The 27,268-nt window shown below is 37.8% G+C and overlaps 2 protein-coding genes across 2 annotated transcripts; both read right to left on the bottom strand.

Annotated features, from left to right (window-relative positions):
* Positions 1-2,365: 2,365 nt before the first annotated feature.
* LOC117343435 (ubiquitin carboxyl-terminal hydrolase 7-like) lies at positions 2,366-18,733 on the bottom strand. Its single transcript, XM_033905777.1, has 6 exons — positions 18,013-18,733; positions 3,906-4,011; positions 3,594-3,680; positions 3,049-3,122; positions 2,717-2,781; positions 2,366-2,533 (listed from the first exon to the last, which is right to left on the bottom strand). The coding sequence occupies exons 1-6, from the start codon at positions 18,677-18,679 to the stop codon at positions 2,441-2,443; spliced, it is 1,092 nt and encodes a 363-aa protein (XP_033761668.1). The 5' UTR covers positions 18,680-18,733; the 3' UTR covers positions 2,366-2,440.
* Positions 18,734-24,965: 6,232 nt separating this feature from the next.
* Positions 24,966-27,217, bottom strand: LOC117343438 (partner of Y14 and mago-like). Its single transcript, XM_033905779.1, has 3 exons — positions 27,049-27,217; positions 26,665-26,761; positions 24,966-26,209 (listed from the first exon to the last, which is right to left on the bottom strand). Exons 1-3 carry the CDS (start codon positions 27,101-27,103, stop codon positions 25,732-25,734), a joined length of 630 nt encoding a protein of 209 aa, XP_033761670.1. The 5' UTR covers positions 27,104-27,217; the 3' UTR covers positions 24,966-25,731.
* Positions 27,218-27,268: the final 51 nt, after the last annotated feature.

The following is a 27,268-nucleotide window of genomic DNA, read 5'->3' as shown; positions in this document are numbered from 1 at the left end:
CGTATGTCGTATGTTGAGCCGCTGAACATTCAAAAGTTACCTCGTTGGCTGGTACAAACACAAGATATGAAGTTTTGAATGTCGTATGTCGTATGTTCAGCGGCTGAACATTCAAAATCTGAATGTCGTATGTCGTATGTTCAGCGGCTGAACATTCAAAAGTTACCTCGTTGGCTGGTAAAAACACAAGATATGAAGTTTTGAATGTCGTATGTCGTATGTTCAGCCGCTGAACATTCAAAATCTGAATGTCGTATGTCGTATGTTGAGCCGCTGAACATTCAAAAGTTACCTCGTTGGCTGGTACAAACACAAGATATGAAGTTTTGAATGTCTTATGTCGTATGTTCAGCGGCTGAACATTCAAAATCTGAATGTCGTATGTCGTATGTTCTGCGGCTGAACATTCAAAAGTTACCTCGTTGGCTGGTACAAACACAAGATATGAAGTTTTGAATGTCGTATGTCGTATGTTCAGCGGCTGAACATTCAAAATCTGAATGTCGTATGTCGTATGTTCAGCGGCTGAACATTCAAAATCTGAATGTCGTATGTCGTATGTTCAGCCGCTGAACATTCAAAAATTATCTCGTTGGCTGGTAAAAACACAAGATATGAAGTTTTGAATGTCGTATGTCGTATGTCGTATGTTGAGCTAACTTCACACAGCCAATACCATATTGTATATAAATCCTAAGTATATGTCGAATATGATCCTATCTTAATGAATTATGTATTTCAAAATATTGAAATCCCAACATCTTTATCCCATGTGATTAGAGGCTAGATGAAAACAATTCTATATTTATAAAAATATTTACAGAAATTTTCACATAAATCTGTGCAGCTCTGTGTCCGGGGCTAGAATGACCAATCTACCCTAGACCGATACACGTGCTACCCGTATGCACGTGCTGCACGCTCTCCATACTTGAGCGCCCCCTATAATGATGCATATGCATTACCTAATAAGAATATGAATACCAGAAACGTACAGACAACATTTTTCTGCTATTCGATGAACGGCAGAAAAATTGTAAGTCTCGGTACCTGTCATAGTCACCGTAACACAGTACGTCGCCCTGTACTGTGATACCCTGTAACGATACGTGATACATGTACAACCGTGGAACCCTAACTTACGCAGCTACATGTAGGTCCAAACTTATTCAGCTTGGTCACTGTTTACCTTTATTTACCTTTTGTAACGCTGAGTGTTCCTTCATCCGAGCGAGCTGGAGAACAACTGAGCCTGCCCGTCTTTTATTATTTATTATTTATTTATTTATGGGTTTTACGTCCGCTATCAGCAATCAGAATCGCCTTACGGCCTTTCAGCTGACGAGAACTGATAGGAAATTGAGTAGAGTGGGTACAGTATGGATTGAAAGGAGAGAGTGGGAAAGAAGAGAAGGGAGTCGGTTGGATCGCCTGCCCGATGTGATGTGATGTTATGTTGCTGGTTTAAAGTCTCGATTTAGGTTACAACCTCTACTCGCGACTCTAGGTTAGAACATTAGTCCGGGGGTGACTGTTAGGTGTTGTCAGTTGGTGTTCCCCTCCTCCTTGCTTTGGACCGGCTACGGCGGAGTTATCGCCTGCCCTGATTGATTGATTGATTGGGCTTAACGTCCTTGTTCCGGTTATAACCGAGCCTAGGACACTAAGGGGAAAGGGGTGGGTCGGGGCATTAATAGGGAGCAATTCCGCATTTCGTCATCGCCAAATGATCTAATATGGGAGGGACAGACGATTATCTCTATGTCTAAAACAAAATTGGCCTGTCACTGAATTGCCTTAATGCCGTACATTATCCTAATCTAGACCTATATCAACCTATACTCTGTGGCGGCTAGCGATTTAGCCTACTCTTGTTCGAATACCAGCAGAGGATCTTTAACGTGCAAGGCGTGGCTCACCGTACACCGGACCCCGGATTAACGTCCCTTCCGAAGGACAAGAAGTGTAGAGGATAGCGTGAGATAGAGTATGGATTGGTTTGAAAAATTTTGTGTAGTTTGTTAGTGGGATATAGTTTTGTTATTGATAGTAGGAATTCTAGACACCAATTTGTATTGCTAACCATGGTGTGTTCGAATGGGTAAGGGGTAGGGTATAGATAAGACTGTAGAGTGTAGTTATAGGGTGATTATAAAAGGGAAGTGCTGGTCTTTGGTAAGCATAGGAAATTTGGATTACGTGATAATGCGAGTTATTATACAAAGACTGTTTTTCGGGAGACTGTTGATTACTGTGTATAATCATCTGATGGAGCCTTTATCTATACCCCCGGCCAGGATGGAATCAACCAATCAGAATCGCTCTTACAAACACATACCTATTCAAGGACTTGAGCAAGACTATACAGATACAGATCGTTTATTAATCACAATATCTGCATTCACTCGCTTCAATAATATGAGGCCATATGAATTGGAATTTACTTGACACCATCAGGGGCATCTGCTTTTATATAAACTTCAAGTGAAATCCCTTCATCCTTGAAAAACCCTCGACTGGTATCCATCATCTCCTAAAACGAAAACTGACTCTTTATAATATAATGGCTATGAATAATGACATGTAAATTAAACATTCTGGAATCACACTGATATTTTAATTAAGTTTTTTTTTATTTCATCAAACAATATCACAACAAATTCTGCCATGACCACTGAACAATTGATTAAAAAAAAAAAAAAAAACAAAAACTCACATTCCAGGATATGAAGCAACTATAGCCCCAGGCATCCTCTTTTTTGCAAAAGATATGCTGAATTTCTGAAAAATAGACAAAGGAGTCACATGGAAATCGACCCTAAAATCAATAAGTCTATCACATGAAAATATAGTATCACTGAAGAGTTACACAGTTTAATGGATGGACTTTTGCAGCATAAGAAAAAACAATGTGATCCAAAACGATGGAAAAGTCGAACACTTATGTCCCGGTTTGGGACTCAAGTAGTCCTTGTCTTCATAATGGAGGAACTTAGCAGTTGATTTACCGAAGTCTCTATTGTTATAATGGTGTAGTATTATACTTACGTCTACTAAGGTGTGTCCCGCTTGTTTTGTGGTTAAGAAGTTTACATGTAATGGAAGCACTGCAAGACCATGATCTAGGTAAAAAGCAAAATATACATAGGATAGAATACTATATAGAATACTAATGTAAATGTAGGTCCCTTGACGTAGCAATTTTTGTTTAAATGTTTATCTTGTTTAACGTTCTATACATATGCTGTTGACCTACATGTAAGCAATATAGCAAGGTATTTCTTTATTGGAAGTTACTCAAAATCAAATAACAAGCGAAATGATACAACACATAGGGCCTGTTCGTTAATGCCGACAAACCCGTTTGTTTTTTCGATGTAATTTTTCAGGTAAATATCTTAAAGGACCTGTCGACGCTAATGCAGCCATTGAATATATGCCAAGGTTTGTTAGAAATCAAATAAAAATCACCAGGTCCATCCTTATTTTATAAACGGACAACTCTGGTCCAACCAGTTTCAATAAATGAAAACAGCCAATAATGTGAACGACAGATAAACAATAATGTGGTGTTATAAATAAAACATACTCACTCTGAATTAGAATCACCACAGCATTGCACAAAAAACCCTAGTGATTTTTTTTTGCTGCTGTCAAACCTTGGTTTCACCAAGACTTTCCTGGAAATAAGACACAAATGAAAGTAAAATCGAAAAGAACGTCTGTGGTATTGTTTGTTGAAATTGTGTCGGTCATACAAGTTTTGTGTAGTTATTAATTCATCTTACAAAAATAAAACACATTAACTTGACACAAGGAAATGGACAAACAGTTGAGTTGAATATACATATTTCTTTATAAATCTGATAACAAAAAACCAAGGTTGTAATTTATATTCAGATTACCATGGTATATTCCTGATCATAGAGGGAGGGCTATAAAGATTAGTTTCCTTCAGCTTTCTGATATTGTCAACTCTAAAGGAAAGTGTAGCCTCAGATCTGCTTTCATCTGCACAAGTAAAATACAAATATAAAAAAAATATGACAATGAGACTGAATTGCTCGAAGAATATCTGGCAAACTATGAAATAATATTTTCAAAAAAAGTGTTTTACATGTATATATAAATTTACAATTTCACTTCAATCCGCCTCCATGAAACTAGTAATCTCAGATTACTTCGATCATTTTCCGTTGAAGATTTTGGGTCACGTGCTACTGTTCTGAGAGACGAAATGTGTTGCCGGCGTGTGAATACTTTCACTCTTTACAATGCCGATCTAGTGTTGTACTTTCATAATGTGAATTGTCTAGCATTGTTATATTGTTATAAACGTATATAGACACAAGTGAAAGAGCCGCTTAACACCCCCGATATGTGAAGCACCGCGCTCATGACCTGCATAGCGCGATATAGGGGTAGGCTAGAAGTCCGTCATTAGCGACGTACAGCCTTGTACAGCATTTAGAATGATAATTTGTGTTGACTTTACCTTATTTTGCACGCTTGGAACACGTTTGCATGATGTCTATATGTAATCAATAACCATACGTACATTACCATGGTCCATTGGACAAAGCAATACCTTTCCTGTGGGACATGAGGGCTGTTAAAGAAAGAAATCAATGCCAAAAACCTGAGATCTACCTTGTATTTAAGTTGCGTTACCGTGACATGATGTTTTGAGATCATCATTGAGACAAGGGTGGATGTTGTTTTTTTTATGACGGCATGTTTAGATAATTTATTTACATATTTAGATATCAAAAAACAGTTGTAGTTATAAAAGTTCCAGTAGAGTTGAATTGAATTTGATATAAATGATGCTTGGTCATAACATAGCACGACATGTGTTCTAGAGTGAAGTGAAAAGTTGGAATTATAATGATTATCATTAAACTCAAATAGGGGTCAGAGTTCAGAAACTTTAATACTAGGGATCTTATTTAATGTGACAACCCAAGCATGCTAGGAAAATCACATTTGGTTTAGTTTGGCGATGTTAATTTGACCACTGTTTAGCAGCCTTGATATATATGGCAAAGGTTTCGTGACAGCGTTGGTGGTGCAAACCTATCGATTTGAAAATACATTAATTTATAAATGTCATCGAAGATCAGACTGAGGGTACATATGTAATATCAAACTTTATACATTTCAAAATTATATTTCTGTGTCTATCAGCGTTCAGAAAGCATTATTCAATAACATTCCTTAGCATACCTATGGTAATGTTCACCTAACGCTTGAAAGAAAATAATTTCCTTAAAAATATTAATTCATTTCTGAATCTTACCAACTGTCAGGTAAAATTCCAATAGTGTATTTTGTACACTATGCAATTATATAACTCAGGACCAGTTCTTAAGATTAATGTTTTGTAATTCATTTTAAGATTAACAGTAACAAATATATAAATCAGACTCCACCCTGTTTTCCAGTTGTAAGTAGTCCTTTATAGGAATGGCACCAAAGGGAAGATGTACCAGAGAATTTGCTTTAGAATTTACTATGCCCAAACTTCACATAACATCTAAATGAGCATTTTAGATATGTAAATGAGATACATGTAGTATTTCCTATTTTCACTATTCGCTCATTCACTACATAAACGTTTAACAGTAGATGATCTAGACGCTTTTTTAATTGAGAAAGTATCAGTATTTTTTCTACAAGCTTCATGTAATTTGTACCTCGTGAAATACGCACAGACTTATTTGAAAAAAAAAACGTTTTCGTTGTGTATAATTATTAGAATAGAACGATCCAGTTAATTTCTGATTTTTCTTTGTATTGTGTTTCGGCATATTATGATTTGATTTGAACATATTTCATTGTTAGATACAATTGGATTGGACACAAGTTTTTAACAACTTATAAAATTCCACAAATGTATATTACAAAGATTGTGACACAGCGACATCAGCGACACAGTATACTTAGAATTAGAGAATGCATTTTTAAAGGGTTTACAGGTCTAACAATGCTATAAGTTTAAATTTAACACGGGTATGAATATATATAGTAGTTAAGATTGTCTGAAATGTGTAAAGAGCTTTTCAGATATCCATTTGTCGTATGCAATCAACTGAAATCTAATTTTACCTGAGATGGTTTTACATATATACGCCTAACTGCAACACAGCAAACACGTGTACTTTCGACATATTTAAAAAAAACCAATCAGTATTGTATGAAAAAACAATCAGTATTATATGAAAAAATAAGCTATATTGTCTACAAGTTTATAAGTAAATTGTTCACTATAGACCCATGTGTGTAACAGGTGTGAATCAAACAGTTTAAGTTGAATATCAACAGATATTGGTACATTTCTAATTTTCTTATATAGACCATAAAATGCTTTTCTAGCCTGTTCAGAAATCTGTTCCTGGCTTAAGTGAACGCACCGTTATTATAAAACAATATTCCAAGGTAAGAATAAGATTCTACAATCATTAATGGCTCATTATTGTAAGTAAATGAATATGTACTTCTACTTTTTCTTTTCTCAAAAATAACGACTTTGGTTTTTTGTGTATTGGCAATTCGTTTACAATTTTCGCAGTATTTTTGAAAACAATTTAAAGACCAGTTTTTATTTCAGCCATCAGCACAGTGTCGTCGGTACACAATATAATAAACAGTTTCAAATATACACCAACAGCATGTTGTTTCAATCTCTTGCAAAGGAATAACATTATTTTCAATAAAAACTGTTCTATATCGTTTAGGAATAGAGAAAACAAAGTGGCGACAAATTTTTACCCAATCCAACATTGCATATAAAAAAAATCCGATGATTCATTTCTGTTTTTAACACAGGATTTGGCATTTGAATATAAATTATAAACAACTTTTAAATTATTTCCGCGAATATTATTGACAATTGGTTTCTTCCAACTCGCCACACGGTATCAGTCAACTTTTTAAAATCTATAAATAAACTGCCAACAGTACAGTTTTTTACTTTGTGCGAAATATAAAGAAATTAATGAATGTAATATGAAAATATTATCTGAAGTACAATAACTTTTTCTAAATTGTGCCAGTACATTCGATATAAGATTGATTTCATCGGCAAATTCATTTAGTCTTTCATTAACTATTGCTGTAAATAATTTTCTAAAACAAGAAACAAGTGTAATAGCTCTATAATTATCTGGAATAGTATATCATCGCCTTTGTATTTGTAAATTGGTTTTATACCAACTGTCCAGGATTCCGGAACTATTCTTGCATCTAAAATTATATTAACAGTTTCACATATATATAAGTAAAACATATGAAAGTTAATAATCATTTAGTAGAGTAAACTTACAACAAAATGTTATTGAATCATATATTTTTTCTTTAGATTTTTCCTATGTTTGGGACTGAACGTTTTTGCATCAAGTTTGTTTATCAAGTTTTTTTTATCAAGTTTTTAAGTATACATTAAGTATACATGTACATATCTGGCATCTTTTTTATTTGACATGTTAAGAGCTCTAAGTCAGTCAGATTATACAGAAAAATAACAACTTATTTTGAAATTATTTGGATTCATTTCCCCATATTTTGTGTAAACCGTTGGATATCAAAACTAATTTTTGTGTGTTATTTGGAGCAAATTTTGTAAACAAAATGCATAACTTTAGCATTGACCATTTGATCTCCTGAATGTTCTAAAATGTTAGCGTAAGCATTTTGCAATTCTGACAACCACCAGGGAGCTTTGTTACATCAAGTGTATCATTTTGACTTGTTTCTGATGCCGATGGTTCTTGCCGGCAAACTCAAATTTATTCCAAAGAAACATGTCTTCGGATTTCTTTGTACCATTTTAACTGACCGATTGATTGCGTTCCCTGCCACGTAATGACTAGTTATATCAATTATTGTGTCTGATTAGAACCATCACCTACGGACAGCATTCATATTTTGTTTCTGGATAAACTAATATAAATAGCAGAGCTCTTTGTTTGTTTGTTTTTTGCTTTTATTTTTCATTTTGAAAACTGATGTGTACCCAACTGCGTATTTGCGTATAGGCAGCTACGTCCCCGATTCACATTATAAATCCTTACAAAATCGAAGGTTTTAGAGTTTGTATAAACACTGTTTTTAACGTTGTATTATTTCATTGTTTTCATCATGTTAACCTAGTGCTCATTTTTTAGCCGAGTCCCTGTTTCTCATGTGACCAATTCACACACATACGATACTGTCAACACTGCACTTAAAATTCGTATTTTTTTTTGTATTTTTCATTATACAATGTCACAAATATCTTTTTTAAATAATATTTTATCTTGAAAATATCATATTAGTGTATATCAATGTAACCGTCTTGCTTTTTATACAAGATAAAGCCGGTTGTAAGATACAATTCTGTCTGAAGAGTTCGACCAGGTATTACACACAGCACATGTTGTACAGAACGGGAACAAGAACGAATACGTAAAGGAAAGGAATGGAATCACTCTGTGTGTGGCACAGAGCCATCCTACACAATACTTCCACGTTCTCTGCACAGTTTCAATAAATTTTTAACCTGTCTAAAATCTCGAACCAGGAAAATATTCTTGTGGTCAGCTTGACCGACAGGAGTCTAACTACCCTAACAATAGCATTCCCGCCAAAACTGACCAACAAAGGAAATAAAAATAGTGACCAATAAAACACAAGAAAAGGACATAGACTTTGGACTTAGATCACAGGGTGTAAACTGTAACACAAAATACAGCAAGACATAACACAGAGAACATAAAACATCACACCCTATAACATGTAATACCAATAAACGACAAACACATACACAATACAATCTGGGCACATTTAAACAAACATCTGGACACAAATATCACATTTAATATATAAAATGATAAAAACTAATAAAATTAGACCCTGTTACATTCTCCCCTACTTCGAAAAATGTCGTCCTCGACAAGAGATGTACAACAGGTAATAAGCATCCTAAACATGTGAAAATAAATCATAAAGTTGTATATCCTGGATATATTATAAAAGTAGCTATGTAACCTTTCCAGAAAGGATCTGAAGCAATGTAGACATAACCTGGTCATTCTTCTCTGCAAGAATCCCTGTATCCACAAGTTCTGTCAGAAACTTTGCCCTCTGTTTCCAATCAGGCTCTTCGACCAGTGACTGATTTCTCATAATAAACTGTCCACTGCGCATCCATGCGGGCTTTTCCCTTGTCCGCCGCGGTCTCCTAGGCACAGCAGGGTTGTCCTGTGGAATTTCTCCATCTCCTTCTGGCTCTGGTTGGGAGGTCCGGAGTTGATGTTTGTCGAACATCTGTCCTTCCAATTAGCACTTCCTCCCCCTCTGAAGATGAAGTAGATCCTTCAACTTCAATTGAAGGCACTTTCCTCAAGACATGCTTCCTCTTCCTGGGAGCTGGTCTTGGCTTCTCTTCCAACTTGGGTACATATCCAATAGGTAAGAGGTGGTTCCTGTGCAATGTCCTTACACGTCCCTCACCATTCTCCTGCCTAACCACATATGCTGGAATTCCAGGATTTGGCTGGTCCATTACAATATAAGGCTCTTCCTCCCACTTATTGGACAGTTTGTGTTTCCCTTTGAATGCCACAATTTTTACTAAAACCCGATCTCCAATGTTTAATACTGCTTCTCGTACATTGCTATCATAGTTTATTTTCTGTCTGTCCTTAGCTTTTGTAGAGTGTGTCGCGGCTAGCTCATAAGCTTTTGTGAGTCGCTGCTTCATCTCCTGCACATATTTCGTTCTGGAACTGGACTCCGTTCCCAGGTAAATGCCAAAAGCTAGATCCACTGGCAATCTAGGATTCCGTCCAAACATGAGGAAATACGGACTCTGACCTGCAGATTACTGACGAGTGCAGTTGTAGGCATGCACCATGCTCGCAACGTGAGCTTTCCAATTCTTCTTTTGCTCTGGTGATAAAGTTCCTAGCATCCCAAGTAGTGTCCGATTAAATCGTTCACACAGGCCGTTTCCCATTGGATGATAAGGACTAGTGTGTGATTTCTCTACCCCTGTGATACTACAGAGCTCTTTCATCAGATGGCTTTCAAAATTGGGGCCCTGATCCAAGTGTATCCTCCGAGGTAATCCATAGTGAACTACAAACTGGTTGAAGAAAACATCGGCAGTAGTTCGGGCAGTCATGTTGCGAGTAGGTACCGCTACCGCATATCGCGTAAAATGATCTGTAAAAACCAAAATATTCTCGACTCCACCCTTAGAAGTTTCCAGTGAGAGAAAATCCATACAGACAAGCTCTAATGGTTGAAAGGTGTTGATCGATACAAGAGGCGCACATGTCCTAGCTGGTGTTTTCCTTAGCACACAACGATCACATGCCTTTATCCACTCATCAATGTCCTTAGCCATTCCAATCCAATAAAATCGATCCCTAACTAAAGATACAGTTCTGTCACGACCCTGATGTCCCATGTCGTTGTGCAGCATGGTTAGCACCGTGCTAACTTTTGACCTTGGTAATAGAATCTGGCTTCTGTTTTCTCCATCTATGGTAAGATCTCTGCATAATAACCCATCTTTCATCTTTAGTCGATCATAATTCTTCAGCATGACTAAGTGACCTGATACTGGGGGTATGTTGTCCTTCTTCGGCTTGTTTCCTGTCTTGACAAATGGTATCCAAAACCTAAGTAAAGGATCCTTCTGTTGATCTTCTTTGAGTTCAGGTAACAAATGTGGAGTCGAAGATGAAGGCATATCATCAGTCTCCTTGACAACTTGAGCTGACATGGTGATGGTCTCAATGTAAGGAGAAACTGTAATGTTCTTGCTCAAAGCCTTGACAACATCTTCTGAAATGGTTACCATTTCTTCTTCTGCATCCTTCTGCAAGGAAGGGTGACGAGACATCCCATCAGCATCTGCATTGCTGCTCCCTGGCCGGTATTGGATGCTGAAGTTGAAATTGGCTAAAGCCGCAACCCATCTCTGAGATGTCGCATCCATCTTCGCAGAAGATAAAACATACGTCAGCGGATTATTGTCAGTGATGGCTGTCAATGGGCATGCTATGAGGTAGTCTGCGAATTTGTCTGTTACAGCCCTCTTAAGAGCAAGGAACTCCAAGCGGTGTGCTGGGTACCGTCGTCGTTCTGCTCTAGTCAACCCACAGCTGGCATATGCTATCACCCTCTTAACTCCATTCTGATGCTGATACAACACAGTTCCTAGTCCAAGTCCTGAGGCATCTGTATGGAGAACAAAAGGCTGTAAAAAATCTGGGTAACTGACAATAGGAGGTCCTGAAAGACAATTCTTCAGAGTCTGGAATGCCTGTTCCTGTTCCTCCTCCCATTTCCACGAACGTGGTGTGTCATCTTTCTTCTTTGCATTCTTCCTTTTCTTCTCAGGTGGTGTCATGAGGATGATAAGAGGTCGGGCTATCTTTGAAAAATCCTGAATAAATCGACGATAATAGCCAACGAACCCAAGGAACTTCCTCACATCATCCGAGTTCTCAGGTCGTGGCCATGCTGTCACTCTGTCTACCTTGTCTGGGTCTGGCTCTATCCCATGCTCTAACACAATATGTCCAACATACTTGACCTTTCTTCGGAAGAAAGAACATTTGTCAGGAGCAAGCTTCATCCCACACTCGGAGACACGGTTAAACACAAGATCCAAGCGGTGTAGGTGGTCGTTGAATGTCTTGGAGAAGATAATCACGTCGTCAATGTAGACGTAACAGTACTTGGTGTGCAGGCCCATCAAAGCTTCCTCCATCAACCTCTGATAGGTAGCCGGAGCATTGGCGAGGCCAAAAGGCATCCGCATGTACTCATAGAATCCTAAGGGTCCTACTGTGAGGGCGGTTCGCTCCTTATGCTCAGGATGGATCTACACTTGATGGTAACCTGACTTCATGTCGACAGTTGAGAAGAACCTGTTGCCCGCTAAGTTGTCTAGGATCTCATCTATGCGCGGAAGTGCATAGGCATCCTTCACAGTTCTATCGTTGAGTTGGCGATAGTCCACACAAAGACGAAGTTTTCCGTTCTTCTTGCGTACTTAAACGATATTTGAAGACCATGGAGAGTGGGATCTGCGTATCACTCCAGCTGCTATCAACTGATGGAGATGATTCCTCACCTCGTTAAACATTGATGGTGGGATGCGTCGACATCTTTGCTTGAAGGGTATTTCATCGGTCAATTCGATCCTATGCTTCACTAGTGATGTATGTCCAAGATCGGTGTCACCAGTTGAAAAGATACCACGGTGTTGTTCCAAGAGAAGTTTACCCTGTGCAATCTCATCCGATGTCAATCCATCAGTGCAGACCTCTATCTTTTCCATGACGTCATCATCTGATATATCAGGAACATTTTCTGTAGTAGATTCCTCTACTGTAACTGGCTGCATCTCACACAGTATGGCTCTCGGCTGAATGGTTACTGTATCTGTCGATAAGTTGGTGATATGGACCTTCACGTTTCCATTCATACCATAACTGTATGGAACGAGTGATGGAGTGATGTCCAAGTCCTTTGGGATACGAGAAATAGTACTGGGTTGCAGGACAGCACAAACTGGTGGATAAGCTAAGTGCTTTCCGGTTATCCCATCCATCATAACTTCTGAGTTGGGCTTGAGGGAAATGGGTGTATCTCCAGCATACCTCACAATAGCTAAACGGTGATTTCTTCTCTCCAACTCCCTCTCCCGTAGAACCATACATCTAAATGACAAGTATCATGGCGTAGTAAGTTTGGCCTTCTGTAAAAATGTCGAACCATAACTTTCACTTACCCTTTCCATCACAACACTCAAAATATTGGTTCCAACAAGTATAGGTACACTCAAATTATAGGGGCTGTCTGGGACCACAAGAAATATGCCACAATCAATCCTACTATCTTCACCACACAGACCTGTCCCCTCAAAGGTAATACATATGTAGATGCTTCAACAAATCCTTCATAGGGTAAAACCTGTCCATCCGCACACTCAATCTTAAGAATGGAACTCAAAGGCTTGATTTCCAAGTGTTGTAGATGCTGGTGATAAAAACTTTTGCCTATAGTTGATACAGTTGAACCCGAGTCCATAAGAGTTCGCGTCTGTGTTCCTTCAACAATCACAGTTGACTCTGTAGCAGGTCCAAGTAAATCCGGTGGCTGCTCACTGGTGCGGTCCCGTCGTGTCTCACGGTCTATCGTCTGCCCCTTGATGATGGCTGCTGGTTGTTTAAAGACTTTGTTCTGGTGTCCAGTCTGACCCTACACACCAAGGCTATATGGCCTACCTGACCACATCTAAAACACACTGGTTCCTGGTTCATATCCTTAGGTGGCGCAGAATCAGGGTATCCATTTCCTCCAAAACTCTGGAAATGCTGACTGTTGTCACCAGAAGATGCAGTTTGTTGTTGATATGGTTGCTGGTATTGGGCAAATCTGTTTGATGTTGTCCGATCTGTATGTTGCTGAGGCTGTCTATCCTTCTGCGGATACTTCTTCTGATGCTGAACCTGTCGTTCCTTCAGTGCCTTAACATCCACAGCAAGCTGTTGAACTATCCCCTTAATCTCTTGTATTCCTCCCTCCTCAGCTAAAGGCATGTCCACAGCTGCCTTCGAAATGGCTCCAGATTTCTTGGGAACCTTCTCATCAGTTTGACGCTGGCTCTGATCTTCTTCAAAACGACGTATAGCTATGCGTAAATCATTAAAATCCTTGATGCGGTCTACCAAATGTGCAGTAATATCCTTCAAGTGTGAACGTAGACCCTGCCACAGCATAATACACAGCATAACATTAGAATGGTTCCTATCTACTTGCCCTCCATCCACAGCTTTGTGAAGTAAAGTCTCCAGTCTACAGCTCCAAGATGATACACTTTCATCTGGTTCCTGTCGAGCACTGTAAAACTTGGCAAGGTACATCTCTGTCTTCACTACTGTACCATAAATGCTATCCATCTTTGCTAAAACCTCACCAATAGTAGCAGAAGCTGGCAGTATGGACCTCACTCTAAGTGCTTCTCCTGTTAAGGAACGTCTAATGGCTTGCGCTATAGCATGATCTGGGTGCCCTTCCTTGACAATACACTCCACTTCCTTTCTCCAGACATCATATGGTACATCCTTCTTGTCATTTTCACCTGAGAAATGAGATACAATGTATCTTGGGAAAATGCTGAATGGCAGAAGTAGTGTACTGGGTATGAAGCGACGCCTGCACTTTCTCCTTGTTATCTTCATCCTGATCAGTATGATGCTTGTCAACCGAATGAACATGATCTCTCATCCATTCCTCAAAATCCTCTAGTGTGTCAAGTTTGGGTTTTATCCCTATAGCATTGAAATGATCAATCAACTTCCTTCCTTCCTCCTTTGTTAAATCCGACATGATGAAATATATCAAGATAATCAATACACGGAAACTAACAACAAACATAGATTCAATGAGAGAAACAAAATGTTTGATGCTGAAACAAAATGTGTATAGAAAAGTCTAGACAAATGCAAATAAACAGCAATATTCCATATCATATATGATACCATAAGAATGATATCAGCTGTAGCAATGGTACAATTAGAAATAGTAACAATGCAAGTAATTATAAACACAAAAGCCCAGAAACACTACAATAACACACAAATCACTATAACAGGGAACACATAAGAGTAAAACTATGAACTATATACTGATATCACAGATGTAAACAACTAATGACTGGTTGCAAGCAAAAAAACAAAAAACTGATCGATATAGAACAACTAATTTGACTGAAAATTTAGAAAATAAATAAATAAATAAATAGCAATAAGTCAGTATACCTAGATCTGTACTAAAGAGGGAAAAAATGCGAGAAAAATAAATGTATATTCAAGTAAATAACCTACTCCGTAATAAAAAATCAAAAAAAAATCAAAAAAATCACAGAAACAAAATTTGGCAGAGTTCTGCAAAAGTATAACTCACCAAAAAAACAATGAGTATTTATAAACAATATCACCACATTTATATAGATTTTATGTCAATATCTGAAAAAAAAACACTGAAAAGAAATATTTCACAGTAATATCACAGTATTACGTATGCATATTTCGAAGTTACAAGTCAACAAAGTAAATATATATAGACTATTTCAGTAATCTTTGCAAAAACTGTTCACATGAAAATTATGAAATAAACCTCATCAATTAATAAGAAAAAGTCAATGTAATCCAGTTTGGATGAATGTCTATAACGGCAATGTCGATCTTCTGAAATCACACAATATTGTCAGAACATAAATACCTGAAGACGCTGGCATGTTGCAACAAGTCATTAGTTACTTTTAATCCAAATAAGACGGAAGTTATTTTTATTTCTAATTCGGATAACGTTGATGAAGATCTGGAACTGATTTTTGATGGCCATTCTTTAAATTTTAGTAGTAAGCATAGACATCTTGGAGTTACATTAAATTCAGATGCTAAATGGGTAGATCATATAAATGAAATTTATAAGTCGGCTATGGGAAAAGTAAATATATTGCATATTAAATATACATTAAAGCGTGATGCTCTTTTACGAATTTATAAAACTTATATTTTACCAGTTTTAGAATATGCGTGTGAAGTTTGGGATGGGTGCACTTCAAGTGATTCAGAAAAGTTAGAGAAGATTCAGCGGGAGGCAGCTAGGATAATAACAGGGTTACCATGATTTGCTAGAAACGAGTCATTATATTCAGAAACAGGTCTAGAATTACTTTCAGTTAGAAGGAAAAGACTGAAATTATAATTAGTTTACAAAATGGATAGACATCAAACTCCAAACTACATTACAAATTTACTTCCCTCTACAGTCGGTGAAAACAGACAGGGTCTAAGAAATAATGAAAAATATATAATCCCAAATTTCAGACTGTCTATTACAAACCAATCTTTTCTACCTTCCTCTTTGACGATGTGGAACTCTATACATTCTGATATTAGATCCATGCCTTTTTCTGCTTTCAAGTCAGCTTTAGCCCCTAACTTACCATGCTCAGTACCCCCTTATTACTTAATTGGTGATAGAAAACTTAATATTATTCACACTAAATTAAGACATGAATGCAGTTCCCTTAATCATGATCTTTACCGTTCAAATCTGGTCCAAAACTCAAATTGTGTAAATTGTGGCTATTATTGTGAGAATGCCTATCACTTCTTCTTTGAATGTCAATCTTACACAAATGCTCGAGTTGTGCTTTTAAATCATTTAAGTGATTTAGATATAAATATATCTTTAAGATTATTACTTTTTGGAAATGAAAATATGTCTTTGGATTTAAATTGTGTTTATTTAACAAAGTACAAAATTTTATAAAATCCAGCGGAAGATTTTAACAAGATTTTAACAATATTTAACATGTTTGAAAATTTTATTGACTTTGTTATATTATTTTGTGTGAGTGCCTAATGTTATGTAGGCCTATATCGCTTTCGTACTGCAGTTGATCAGTCTGTAATATCATCTGTTGTCTATGTAACTATTGTAAGGAAATGGCTTCATAAGTTGTAATAACTTGTGCCAAATCCTATTTGCAACTATGTGTAAATAAAATATGTTTAAAGTAAAGTAAAGTAAAAGTCATTAGTTTAATGGAAAGTTCAACGGCAAGTCATAAAAACACTCACATTCTGCTGCCATATTGGATGATCATAGTCACCTGCGCGGTTGAATCAAGAACCACCACTGTACTGATGTAAAAAATAGTCTCCATCAAGCAGACGCTTGAATACTGACCTTCACCCGATCAGCTGGTGTTTGTGCACACGTACATTGTGAACGTACATGTCAGGCGACAACTGTTACTGCGATTATCGCTAGAGCAAACACATCATGCCTGTAAGTCGAATACCGCCGAATCAGAGATCACTGGGGGCTCCAAATGTAACCTTCTTGCTTTTTATACAAGATAAAGCCGGTTGTAAGATACAATGAGTTCTTTATTCTGAAGAGTTCGACCAGGTATTACATACAGCACATGTTGTACAGAACGGGAACAAGAACGAATACGTAAAGGAAAGGAATGGAATCACTCTGTGTGTGGCACAGAGCCATCCTACACAATACTTCCACGTTCTCTGCACAATTTCAATAAATGTTTAACCTGTCTAAAATCTCGAACCAGGAAAATATACTTGTGGTCAGCTTGACCGACAGGAGTCTAACTACCCTAACAATAGCATTCCCGCCAAAACTGACCAACAAAGGAAATCAAAATAGTGACCAATAAAACACAAGAAAAGGACATAGACTTTGGACTTAGATCACAGGGTGTAAACTGTAACACAAAATACAGCAAGACATAACACAGAGAACATAAAACATCACACCCTATAACATGTAATGCCAATAAACGACAAACACATACACAATACAATCTGGGCACATTTAAACAGACATCTGAACACAAATATCACATTTAATATATAAAATGATAAAAACTAATAAAATTAGACCCTGTTACATCAACATCGTAATAATCAAAACGTGTTTGGAACTATAGTTTATGTTACCTTTGCGACGAGAGTAGCTGACTGACTGCTGTTCCACTACTGCGCAAACATGTATGATAAGTATAACAATGTTACAGTCTGGTTCCCTGACCCTTATTTCTGTTTCCGTTGGACTACAATATAGGATCCTTATATTGAAGTCAAACGAAAACAGAAATAAGGGTCAGGGAATCGGGCTAAATGTTACAAAGTGACTTACTTACGACATACCGTTGTGACTGAATTTTGTAATCTGACGGCAGAGATTTTAAATTAGTTTTACGTAAATAAAAGGGATGACTGTCAATTTTGTTGCTTGCATGGACTCGTGAATGGAAGTGAGCCTCGTGCAAATGGTGCATAAACTGCTTTGCAGTTTACTTCATTTTCACGAGGTTCACTTCCTTTCATCCGTCCATGAAAACAACAAAATTGACAATCAATGTATACTACAAGATCACAAAGCTGTAACTAAATCATATCAGTGAAATACCTTCCGATATAGTCGGCTGATTAGCCAATGATCCGAGTGTTTGCTTGACCAATTCAGGTACAGATGTACGAGGCTGGTAGGTAACTGATTCTAGGTGAAGAGTTTCCAGTGATCCCACAACATACGTTTTATCAAGTTTTCTTGAGTCAAATACCTCAATCTTTGTTCCAGACTGGAGTGTCTTTTGGATCTTCTCCATTTGTTCCTTGCATTCCCGTTGTTGTTCCGTAAGTGTAGTGTGACATTCCAATAGTTGGTTGTGATTCGTCTTCTCAAAGGATTTACACTCCTGAATCAGAGTATCTGCCTGCTCGTCAACTTCTTCCTTTATTTCGCGTACTCTAGACTTAATCAAATCAGATATTTCACTGTTTTTCTGTTTATTTTTGTCTATTTCCTCTTCGACATCACTTATACTTTCAATTATCGCGGGAAGGTCGTTTTCCTTGTTGATTTTGAGGGTGTGTGTCAATTTATCTGTTTCCTCTTTCACTATGTCTCCCAAATCTTCAAACACGTGACCTTTGTGCTCCTTAGATGTGACACAACGCATACAAACCAGGCCGTCACAGTCCATACACACACACGAAACTTCCTGGCCCGTGTGTGACGGACACTTGTTACTCCCGAACGGACGACAAGACGTCTGGGCTGAGTATGCCATCATAGGAACGTTTTACATTCGGGTATTAACATCTGACGAGTGAGTTCCGTACACAGCTCCCTAACACAACGGGAAGTAAAATACACCGGAAATACCCGTGACGTCATGTCTGTGTGTAAGAAGATACCATCAGATCACAGGTGTTCGTTACAAATGATATTATATACAAGATTGGTCGCACATATATTCCTACAAATTTGTGCGACTCACCTCACACACACATATATATATATCATATCATTTTAACAAATACCTTTTAGTCTAGGTGTATTTGGGCCTAGTCGAGATGTACAATACTGAGGACTCATGATACGGAATACTACGGCATAGTAGGACTCACACAACTAAATAATTTATTATTATGTTATTACTGGTGACCCCATCTCTTCATTTGCTTTTTTGACGTTCAAATTATGTGAAATTTATATCAAATTAAAGTTTTAAGTTTTTTCTATCGGATAAATTAATGTTATAATTGTACAAGTTAAATGACATATAAGAGCACACGCGTACTCGAAAGACGGTAAACCTGACATTTACAGTGCACTGGGGAACCTATGAATTTGCGTCTTTTTACACCTCGAATCGTACGTCATTCTATTTTCCGTAGGAGTGTATATTTTTGATTTTACAAATTTCTAGAACTTACCCTTTATTCTCGTATATAAAAAGTACCCATTTCAAGTTATTTACTAATTAAGGAAAACAGCTACAAACCTAAGAATCACAAGTCCTGAGGACTTGGTTCTGGTGAAACACCAGCTGATTGGGCGATTTAGTTGTGCGAGTCCTAGTACGGAGTACTGGATATCATATTATGGCTTGGCTACTAGTACTACTTGTACGTTAAGTGTTGTATAATACTAGGTTCAGATAGTACATAGGTAACTGTATGTAAAGTCATTGTGAGGTAAACAGTGTCTGATTTGTTTCTCAGTGTAACATGTTGACTTCTGAACGCGGTTGTTATATGTGTTGGTCAGGGCAGATCAGTAGTTGCGTTGTATATATTTATTTCCGCACTATCCCCAGCCCGGGAAATAACCCGGTTACGGACTCAAACACATTACACAATTTCTGGTGGCAATTAAAAGCGGTCGGATTGAGGTAGTTCAGACACATGTGTTTTGTGTAACGCTTGTTGTCTGTGGTCTCTGTTTTACGTCCAGTTGTTTGGTTTCATTAGAGTTTTGTAAAATGAATGTTACTCAGGATATCAGTAGGTTAGAGGAGAAGAATGCTCACAATAGTCATGCATTGTCGGCGTATATAAAGGTTGATGGTAACAGTTAAGGACTCAGGTGTTTAAACCATGAGGACAAACCTAGGTCCTATATGTAGTCGTACGCCTCATATCAACATCTCAATGGCCTATTGCCAGGGAAACAGAGGGAATACAAGAGACCAGAGAGGATGATCTTCTAGTTCGGGTAGAAGTGTATATGGTGAAATACCGAGGCCCAGACGTATAGCAGGTATTGAAGATGTGTACACAGGTTCATCGATACAAAGTTCTTCTGCACTAGAGTTACCTAGACAACGAGGCTCAGACGTATAGCAGGTATTGAAGATGTGTACACAGGTTCACCGATACAAAGTTCTTTTGCACTAGAGTAACCTAGACAACGAGATAGACGTGGTAATCATGCATTGATGGCACATGCACAGAATTTGTTGGAAAACAAAAAGGGTCGGATCACGATTGATAGATTAATGCAGAACAAGTCGCATATTAAACCGGCAACGTTTGATGGAACAGGATCTAGGATCGACTACAAGATCCATTTTGAGGCTTGTGCACAGATCAACTGTTGAAATGAGATGCAGGTGGGTTTGTATTTGGCTGCCTTCCCTAGAAGTCATGCACAGAGAGTGCTAGGAAATCTACAAAGTAGTTACAAACACAGCTCTGAAAAACAGTTTGCATCGTTTAACCAAGGGGAACTCTATTGTTCTATGCAGAGGGAACGACGGCTTTAGACCACTGAAGCATTACCTGAGTTAGGTGAGGGGATAAACCGCTTAACATATTAAGCGTCCCCTACGGCATCGAGGGACATATCCGAAGTGATTTAAGGATCCATTCATTGATGGTATAGTTCGATATGAGACCAAAGACTTTAAACGATGCCAGAGCTGACAAAGAACGCAGAACTGGAAATCGGGGATATGCACGGCAAATGCAGGGATCCGAGAGCTCTACTGAAAAAGGAGCAAGTGAACTAGAGACATTTATGTCGTCAGTAAAGCAGTCGATTTCCAACATGAAAATAAAAGATCTGCTGGAGGATAAATCAAGAACCGATTGTAATTCAGAATAATAACACTTGGACAAAACGCAGTCCACGAGAGGGAACAAAGTGCTAAAATGTGTCAAACAAAGACATTTTAAAAGAGAATGCTAGAACAATACGAGGTCCCCTTTACCAGTGGTCAAAAGTTAGCAATCCTAAACGGGACAATGTAATGGTACAGACTCCAAGAAAACTTCTACGGTGTATCTGATGAGACCGGGTGTGTCTCATGGCATACCAGTCATCAGTGAAAGGTGTTTGTTCGTGGATGCATGTGTCAACAGCATCAGTACGAAAACGCTAGATGATACCGGAGGTATTGTCAGTCTGATGTCAAAAGACTTAAACAAGTCTATCTTGAGGAGTCAACAGGTAGCATATTGGAGCCTGTGTATCAGAACATGGTGGCAGCAAACGGAGAAAACTTTGAAGGTAAAAAGGGAAGGGAAAATTTACTTTCCAAATAGACGAGTATCAAACTGTGTGGTTGTTGTGGACATTTCGTTACAGGAAATTCTTGGGTTGGATTTCCTAAAGGAAAGTGGTAGCATTGTAGATGTAGCCAAACAGAAGAAATCTCTACAGCTTGAAGGATCATCGGGATGTTTTAGAGTCTGTATGGGGGAGAGAATAAGTCTTCCTCTAAGGCCTGGGATAGCCTGTGAACGGAGAGTACATTGTCGAACAGGTGAACTGTTACTAGAACATGAGTGTGTAATCGAGTCCAGTGACAAGTCCCAAGCTTCAGGGCGAAGTATTGTGTCAAGTGGCAAGTTCCTAGCTTCAGCTAGGGCGGGGTATTGAGGCAAGGACAATTCCGGTGCAACTGTTCCCGTGAAACTACTGAATCCAACACGTGAATACTGGCCATGTTTAGCTACACCAAGGTCTCTGTACTTTCTGATCATTTATCCCCTTCAGAATTGTAAATGTGTCCATCATATTTCCCCACAATCGTATTTCAGTGTCGGTAACTTAAGGTACTTAGACGTTGTTCATTATCCATGTTTTTCATTTGTGATAACAACCTTGTTGCTCGTCTCTGTACATTTTCTATCGTTTCCATTTCATTTTTCTTGTACGGTGATCAGACAGTACTTGCGTAATCTATAATTAACAGAATGTCCTAAGAGGCCATTTCTGATTTTCATATTTCATTTTTTTCATAATCACTATTTCTTGATAAGAACGTAAATGATATTTCTGAAAGTTGATGAGTTGTTTCCCGTTACTCCATACTCCACTTTGAGTCCCCTGTCCATACTCATTCGGTACCTTTGAAAATCCTTCAACAAATGGCCTGTAACAACTACACAGACCTAGAACTTTCACCGATCTCAATCTTACTTTGTCTGTGTCGGTCGACACACCGACACGCGATATATACGCCTACATGTCCATGGAAATGGCCTTCAGATTCAAACCGACATTTTGAATTCTATCGAACAGTCCTCCTAGGTTCCCCAATGCTTCTTTGAATGTTATTACGCAAGCTTAAGGCAAATGTCACATGTCTGTTCAGTTAAAACCTTGTGCATCAATCTTTCAAATGTTGCTGGACTGTTGCACAATCCAAAGGGCATCATGTTGAACTTGCAAAGGCCTTTGCGTTTTGCGAACTCCGTCTTTTGTTTGTTCGATTGCTCCATGTCCACCCCACCTGCCAGAACACCTGCCAGAAGCCAGAGAGATCATCAGTGGTCGTGAACCATTCACATCCAGACAACCGGTCAAGCGTGTCACCACCCTTGGTAATGGATAGGCATCCGTGACAGTCAGTTTATTAAGCCTGTAGTCGACGCAGAACCTCACGGTACCATCACTTTTCCCGACAAAAACCACCCCAGGTGACAAGGGTTTTGTTGAAGGCAAAATAATTGCGCGTTGCAACATACTGTCGACTTCTTTGTCTACTTCCTCTGCTGCCTGGTGTGGTAAACGGCGCGGTGCACGTGGTTGTGTCTGGTTTCGGACCCCGAGTGTCAATAGTATGCTTTATTACGTTGGTTCTGCCGAGATCTTAGTCCAAAATGCAAGTAAAGATGAGTATCTAAACAGGTCAATTGGGAGCAGGGTTTTTTTATCAGAATTCAAAATGGCAATTTTAATTTACGTATATAGATAGTCATATTCGTGATATAAATGTTGTACTTCATGGGAAACCATTCATGCATGTACACAGTATACAACCATTTATCCAAGTTACAACCTTCGGACTATTGGACCTTAGGACTAATTGGCCTTCAAAATTAACGATGTCCTCCTGGCCGTCATAGTTTTTTTTGTCAGAATCAAATAGCGTAAAAGGGTACCAAGGGAAACTTTTGTATGTAGTTTTGGAAACTCCTTCCAGCACTTCTCAAAAATAGCAATAACAAGGATTGTTTGTGGACGGATGACTTACCACGGACGAATTTGATGGTGGAGGGCAAAATGTTCTTAACACCAAATTAATTAATTTTAGACTGGTTTGGTCCTGTCCATCCAGGTGCGGATCCAGGAATTTGTAAAAAGGGGGGAGTCCAGTAATTTAGTGGTAATGCGAGCGCCATAGGCCGAGTGGTCTGGGGCCAAAATTTCGGGGGGGGGGGGGGGGGGGGGGGTTGGCATTGCTTTTGTTATTTTTTAAGCCTATGAAAAAAATGTCCATGTCCAAAATATCCACGCCCCCCCCCCCCCCCCCCCCCCTGGATCCGCTAATGCCCTCTAATCAACATCAGATATGTATATATCCTCTGAATTGGGTCTGTCCATGTAACAGACATCATTTATATGTGATCCTATTTAATATCTGTCCACCTGATGGACATGTTTACTGTCCCTTTACATATTAACTGTCCCTTTACATATTATCTTTGATCTCTTAACTTCATATTACCTTGTTAGTGTTAAATTTCAAATTCTGTAATGTCCCGTCAAGTTTTCACCATTGATTTATATGTTAACAGACACACAAGCAACATATGTAAATGTACGTGTGCCATTATGGAACTTAAATCATACAGTCATCTACCGGTATATAACATTTGAGATATATGTGAAGTGGATTATCACAGTCTGAACGAGTGTGGATGGATTAATTTCTGTCAGTGTTTGTCATCTGAATTGTGATTTGTTTGTTTTCACTTAGCGTCCTATTAACAGCCAGGATCATTAAAGGACAGTTTGGTTTGTTTGTTTTTGTTTAACGTCCTATTAACAGCCAGGGTCATTTAAGGACGTGCCAGGTGGAGAGCTAGTGTTAAAGTGTCGGGACACCTTAACCACTCGGCCAACAGGGCCCCTCTGAATTGTGTGCAAATCTGGCTATCAATGTTGAATATATTTGTAAAGTACAACAATGGAATTTTAAAGATTGTGTTTCACCAATTCATCTTCATTTACAATGTCTGTATTTTCATACAGCCTACTCTCAGTTTAGCCATCACATCCAATACATTCAGATATACCTAAAATCTGCTTTACCTGTTACAATATGTGTATATGTAATTATGACAGCCAGGATAAAGTTCAATACTTTTATATGTGATTAAAGCAGGTCAAAGTTCAATATTTGTATATGTAATTATAACAGGTCAAAGTTCAGAGTTCAAAGTTCACATTCTTTTAATTTTTTCACATGCACCAGTCCATGTGATAGTCTGAAGGACAACAAACAAAGTTGTAAAATGTTGTGAGGAACAAATTGGTGACAATATGATTATATATAGGCAATGCAAGCAGAAAATAAATATCTTATATGAATATTATTCATAGAACCATGAATAGTTGATGAACCGTCAAAAAACTTTGAAACATTTATACAAATCTCACATAATGGGGTCAAATCACAAGTGTATGCTTCATTTTCACAAGTATTTACAGAAAATAGGTATAATAATCGATGTACCTTTTATGAAATTCAATTTTTGCCAGCAATCATTAATTTAATGAGGTACTTTTTATGAATGTGTTCATCATGCCCACAGTACATGGGAATATAAAACAAACACTTATTCCTATATAACATGACTTTATTCCTGTCGTGAAGAGAAACCACGGCCATTTTTGTTTAGCGTTGGACCGATTTGGCCAGTTGTTTGTTTATGAAATAAGGATAGACCTGGTGATTTTTTATTAGGCAAGCCTCAACGAAGTCTTTCAAGGCCTGCATTAACATCTGCAGGTCTGTCAAGATATATGCCTGAAACATTACTTTTAAAAACAAACTGTTTTTTCCGCTTCAATGAACAGGCCCTAGAAAAAGTTGAGATTTTTGGTTTTGCAATTTCATTATTTTCTTGTGTAAAGATCTGATCAAAATACTGCAGTAAACTTGCATTGGTTTCAGGGATTCAATATCTAAGAAAACAGTAATAGATTTCTTTTTTCAAAAATGTTCAGGTCAAGATTTTGCTCTGGAGAAATCATGCATACAACTTCAGCTTTCAGTCCAAATCCTATCACTTGAAAGGTATGATTCATCATTCCAAAACAACAGACTAATTTTATTTTGTATGTGTTCAATCTTCTATCACACCTTATTTCCTTATTGTATCGGGTACTGCTGAGGTCAAACCTGCATTTAGTCATTATATAAAAAATTGATCGACATAAAGATTTTTATGATCATGGACTTCACAATACAATTTGTTTTTCCCACCAGTAACAAATCTGAATTCCTACTACATAAAACGTGATTGTATATAGACTGACAACAGTAGATCAGTATTTCAGCACTTCAGTAATTAAATTATCCATCTAATCTCTATATGATCCAATTCACAAATCAACTAGATCAAGTTCTAAGTCTTCGATGTCACTTAACACTGATGTTTTTTTGGATAATTTCTCTAACTGTTCCTTGGCAGGTTCCTTGATTTCGCCAGATTTTATTTTATTTTCCAGATCCTCAATCTGTCTTAATTTCTTCTTCAGATTTCTGATTTTCTTCTCAATATCAGCTTTATCTTGTAATGGCATCTCTGATTGGTTGGAGCTTTGTTTAGATGATTGTGATTGGTCGTTTGAGAGCACAGAATCAGCTAATGACCTGGTTACAGACTCAACATTTTCATTGTGGCCCTGTTGTTTCTTCTTTTCTTTCCTTTTAGCATTTTTCTTTGCAGCCTTGGACATTCCTGCGAAGGGGTCAGCCTGCGGTGTATCCGTATCCTTCGGGGTAACATCGGTTGGGTTCAATCCCGGGGGAAGGGAAGACTTACTACTTTTCAGCCATTGAACACCACGGTTTTCATACCTGTAATTACAAAAGTAATTATAAAGTAAGTCAAACTGGATAAAATATGGATATAAGTGCTTAAATTGTATGACACATTTCTCAATCAAACTTTGATGCATGTACACAGAAATTCAAATGTATTATCACTAAATTACAGAAACCAACTCGAATTATATTAATTTGTTTTAATTATTTGAGAAAGTTAGGTCCTTAACAAATTATGAAGCTCTTTTGGAATTAAAAACAACACATATTCTGTCTCTTTTTACAAATTTTCTCAACCAAGTAGACTTTCTAGTTTCGCTACAAAATCTAGACTAGCCTTATGGAAACAAGAATAATTAAAGTTAATCACTAAATTTAAATGTCAGTTATAGAAATTAATACTGTAAATATTATTATTTAGAATGTTAAGTACTAAAGTTTCAGTCAGCTTTAAACAACTTTATTTTTTGTCCACTATATATACTTACGCTGGCATTTCCTCCTGCGGCACATAACCATCTTTCACCTTACGAGGTTTTCTCCAAGTACCATCAGGTCGTTGAGATGCTGGTATGTAATATTCACCTGAAAAAAATAAGCTACAACTATATGTATAGCTACATGGGTATAAATAGTCCCGTGTTTTAGTAAAAGTTTCTACTTTGAGTAATAATTAAAGTTACTCGGAATAGTTTGAAAGGAATTCAGCATATGTACGCATGCATCAGCCGTAGGTGCTTAGCACGCTTATAAGTCAAAGGCCGATCTCTATATATTAGTCTATAATCGGTCTTGGACTTATGAGCGTGTTTATGTTATAATTTTTAGGACCTTAGCTTATGCATCCGCTGACCGGGATGGTTCGTTCATACCTGTCTTTTCATCACGGATGATACCGTCTCTTTCTAAAGGTCCTGAGGTAGCCATTGTTTCTTCCCCGGATATTTTATACACCTGAAGTACGAAGTCTTTCAATTCAACTTTCCATGTCTAAATTGAAAACATTGCACATGTGTTTGTGGAGCTCTTCTAGTGAGAAGGGAGAAATAATAGTAGGTCATGTGAACGTTTCAATCATACGTATTTTCTGAA

This window comes from Pecten maximus, chromosome 15 (genome assembly GCF_902652985.1).
Source record: "Pecten maximus chromosome 15, xPecMax1.1, whole genome shotgun sequence".
Lineage (NCBI taxonomy): Eukaryota > Metazoa > Mollusca > Bivalvia > Pectinida > Pectinidae > Pecten > Pecten maximus.
The sequence above is the reverse complement of the archived record's forward strand: the minus strand, read 5'-3'. Positions and strand labels throughout refer to the sequence as shown.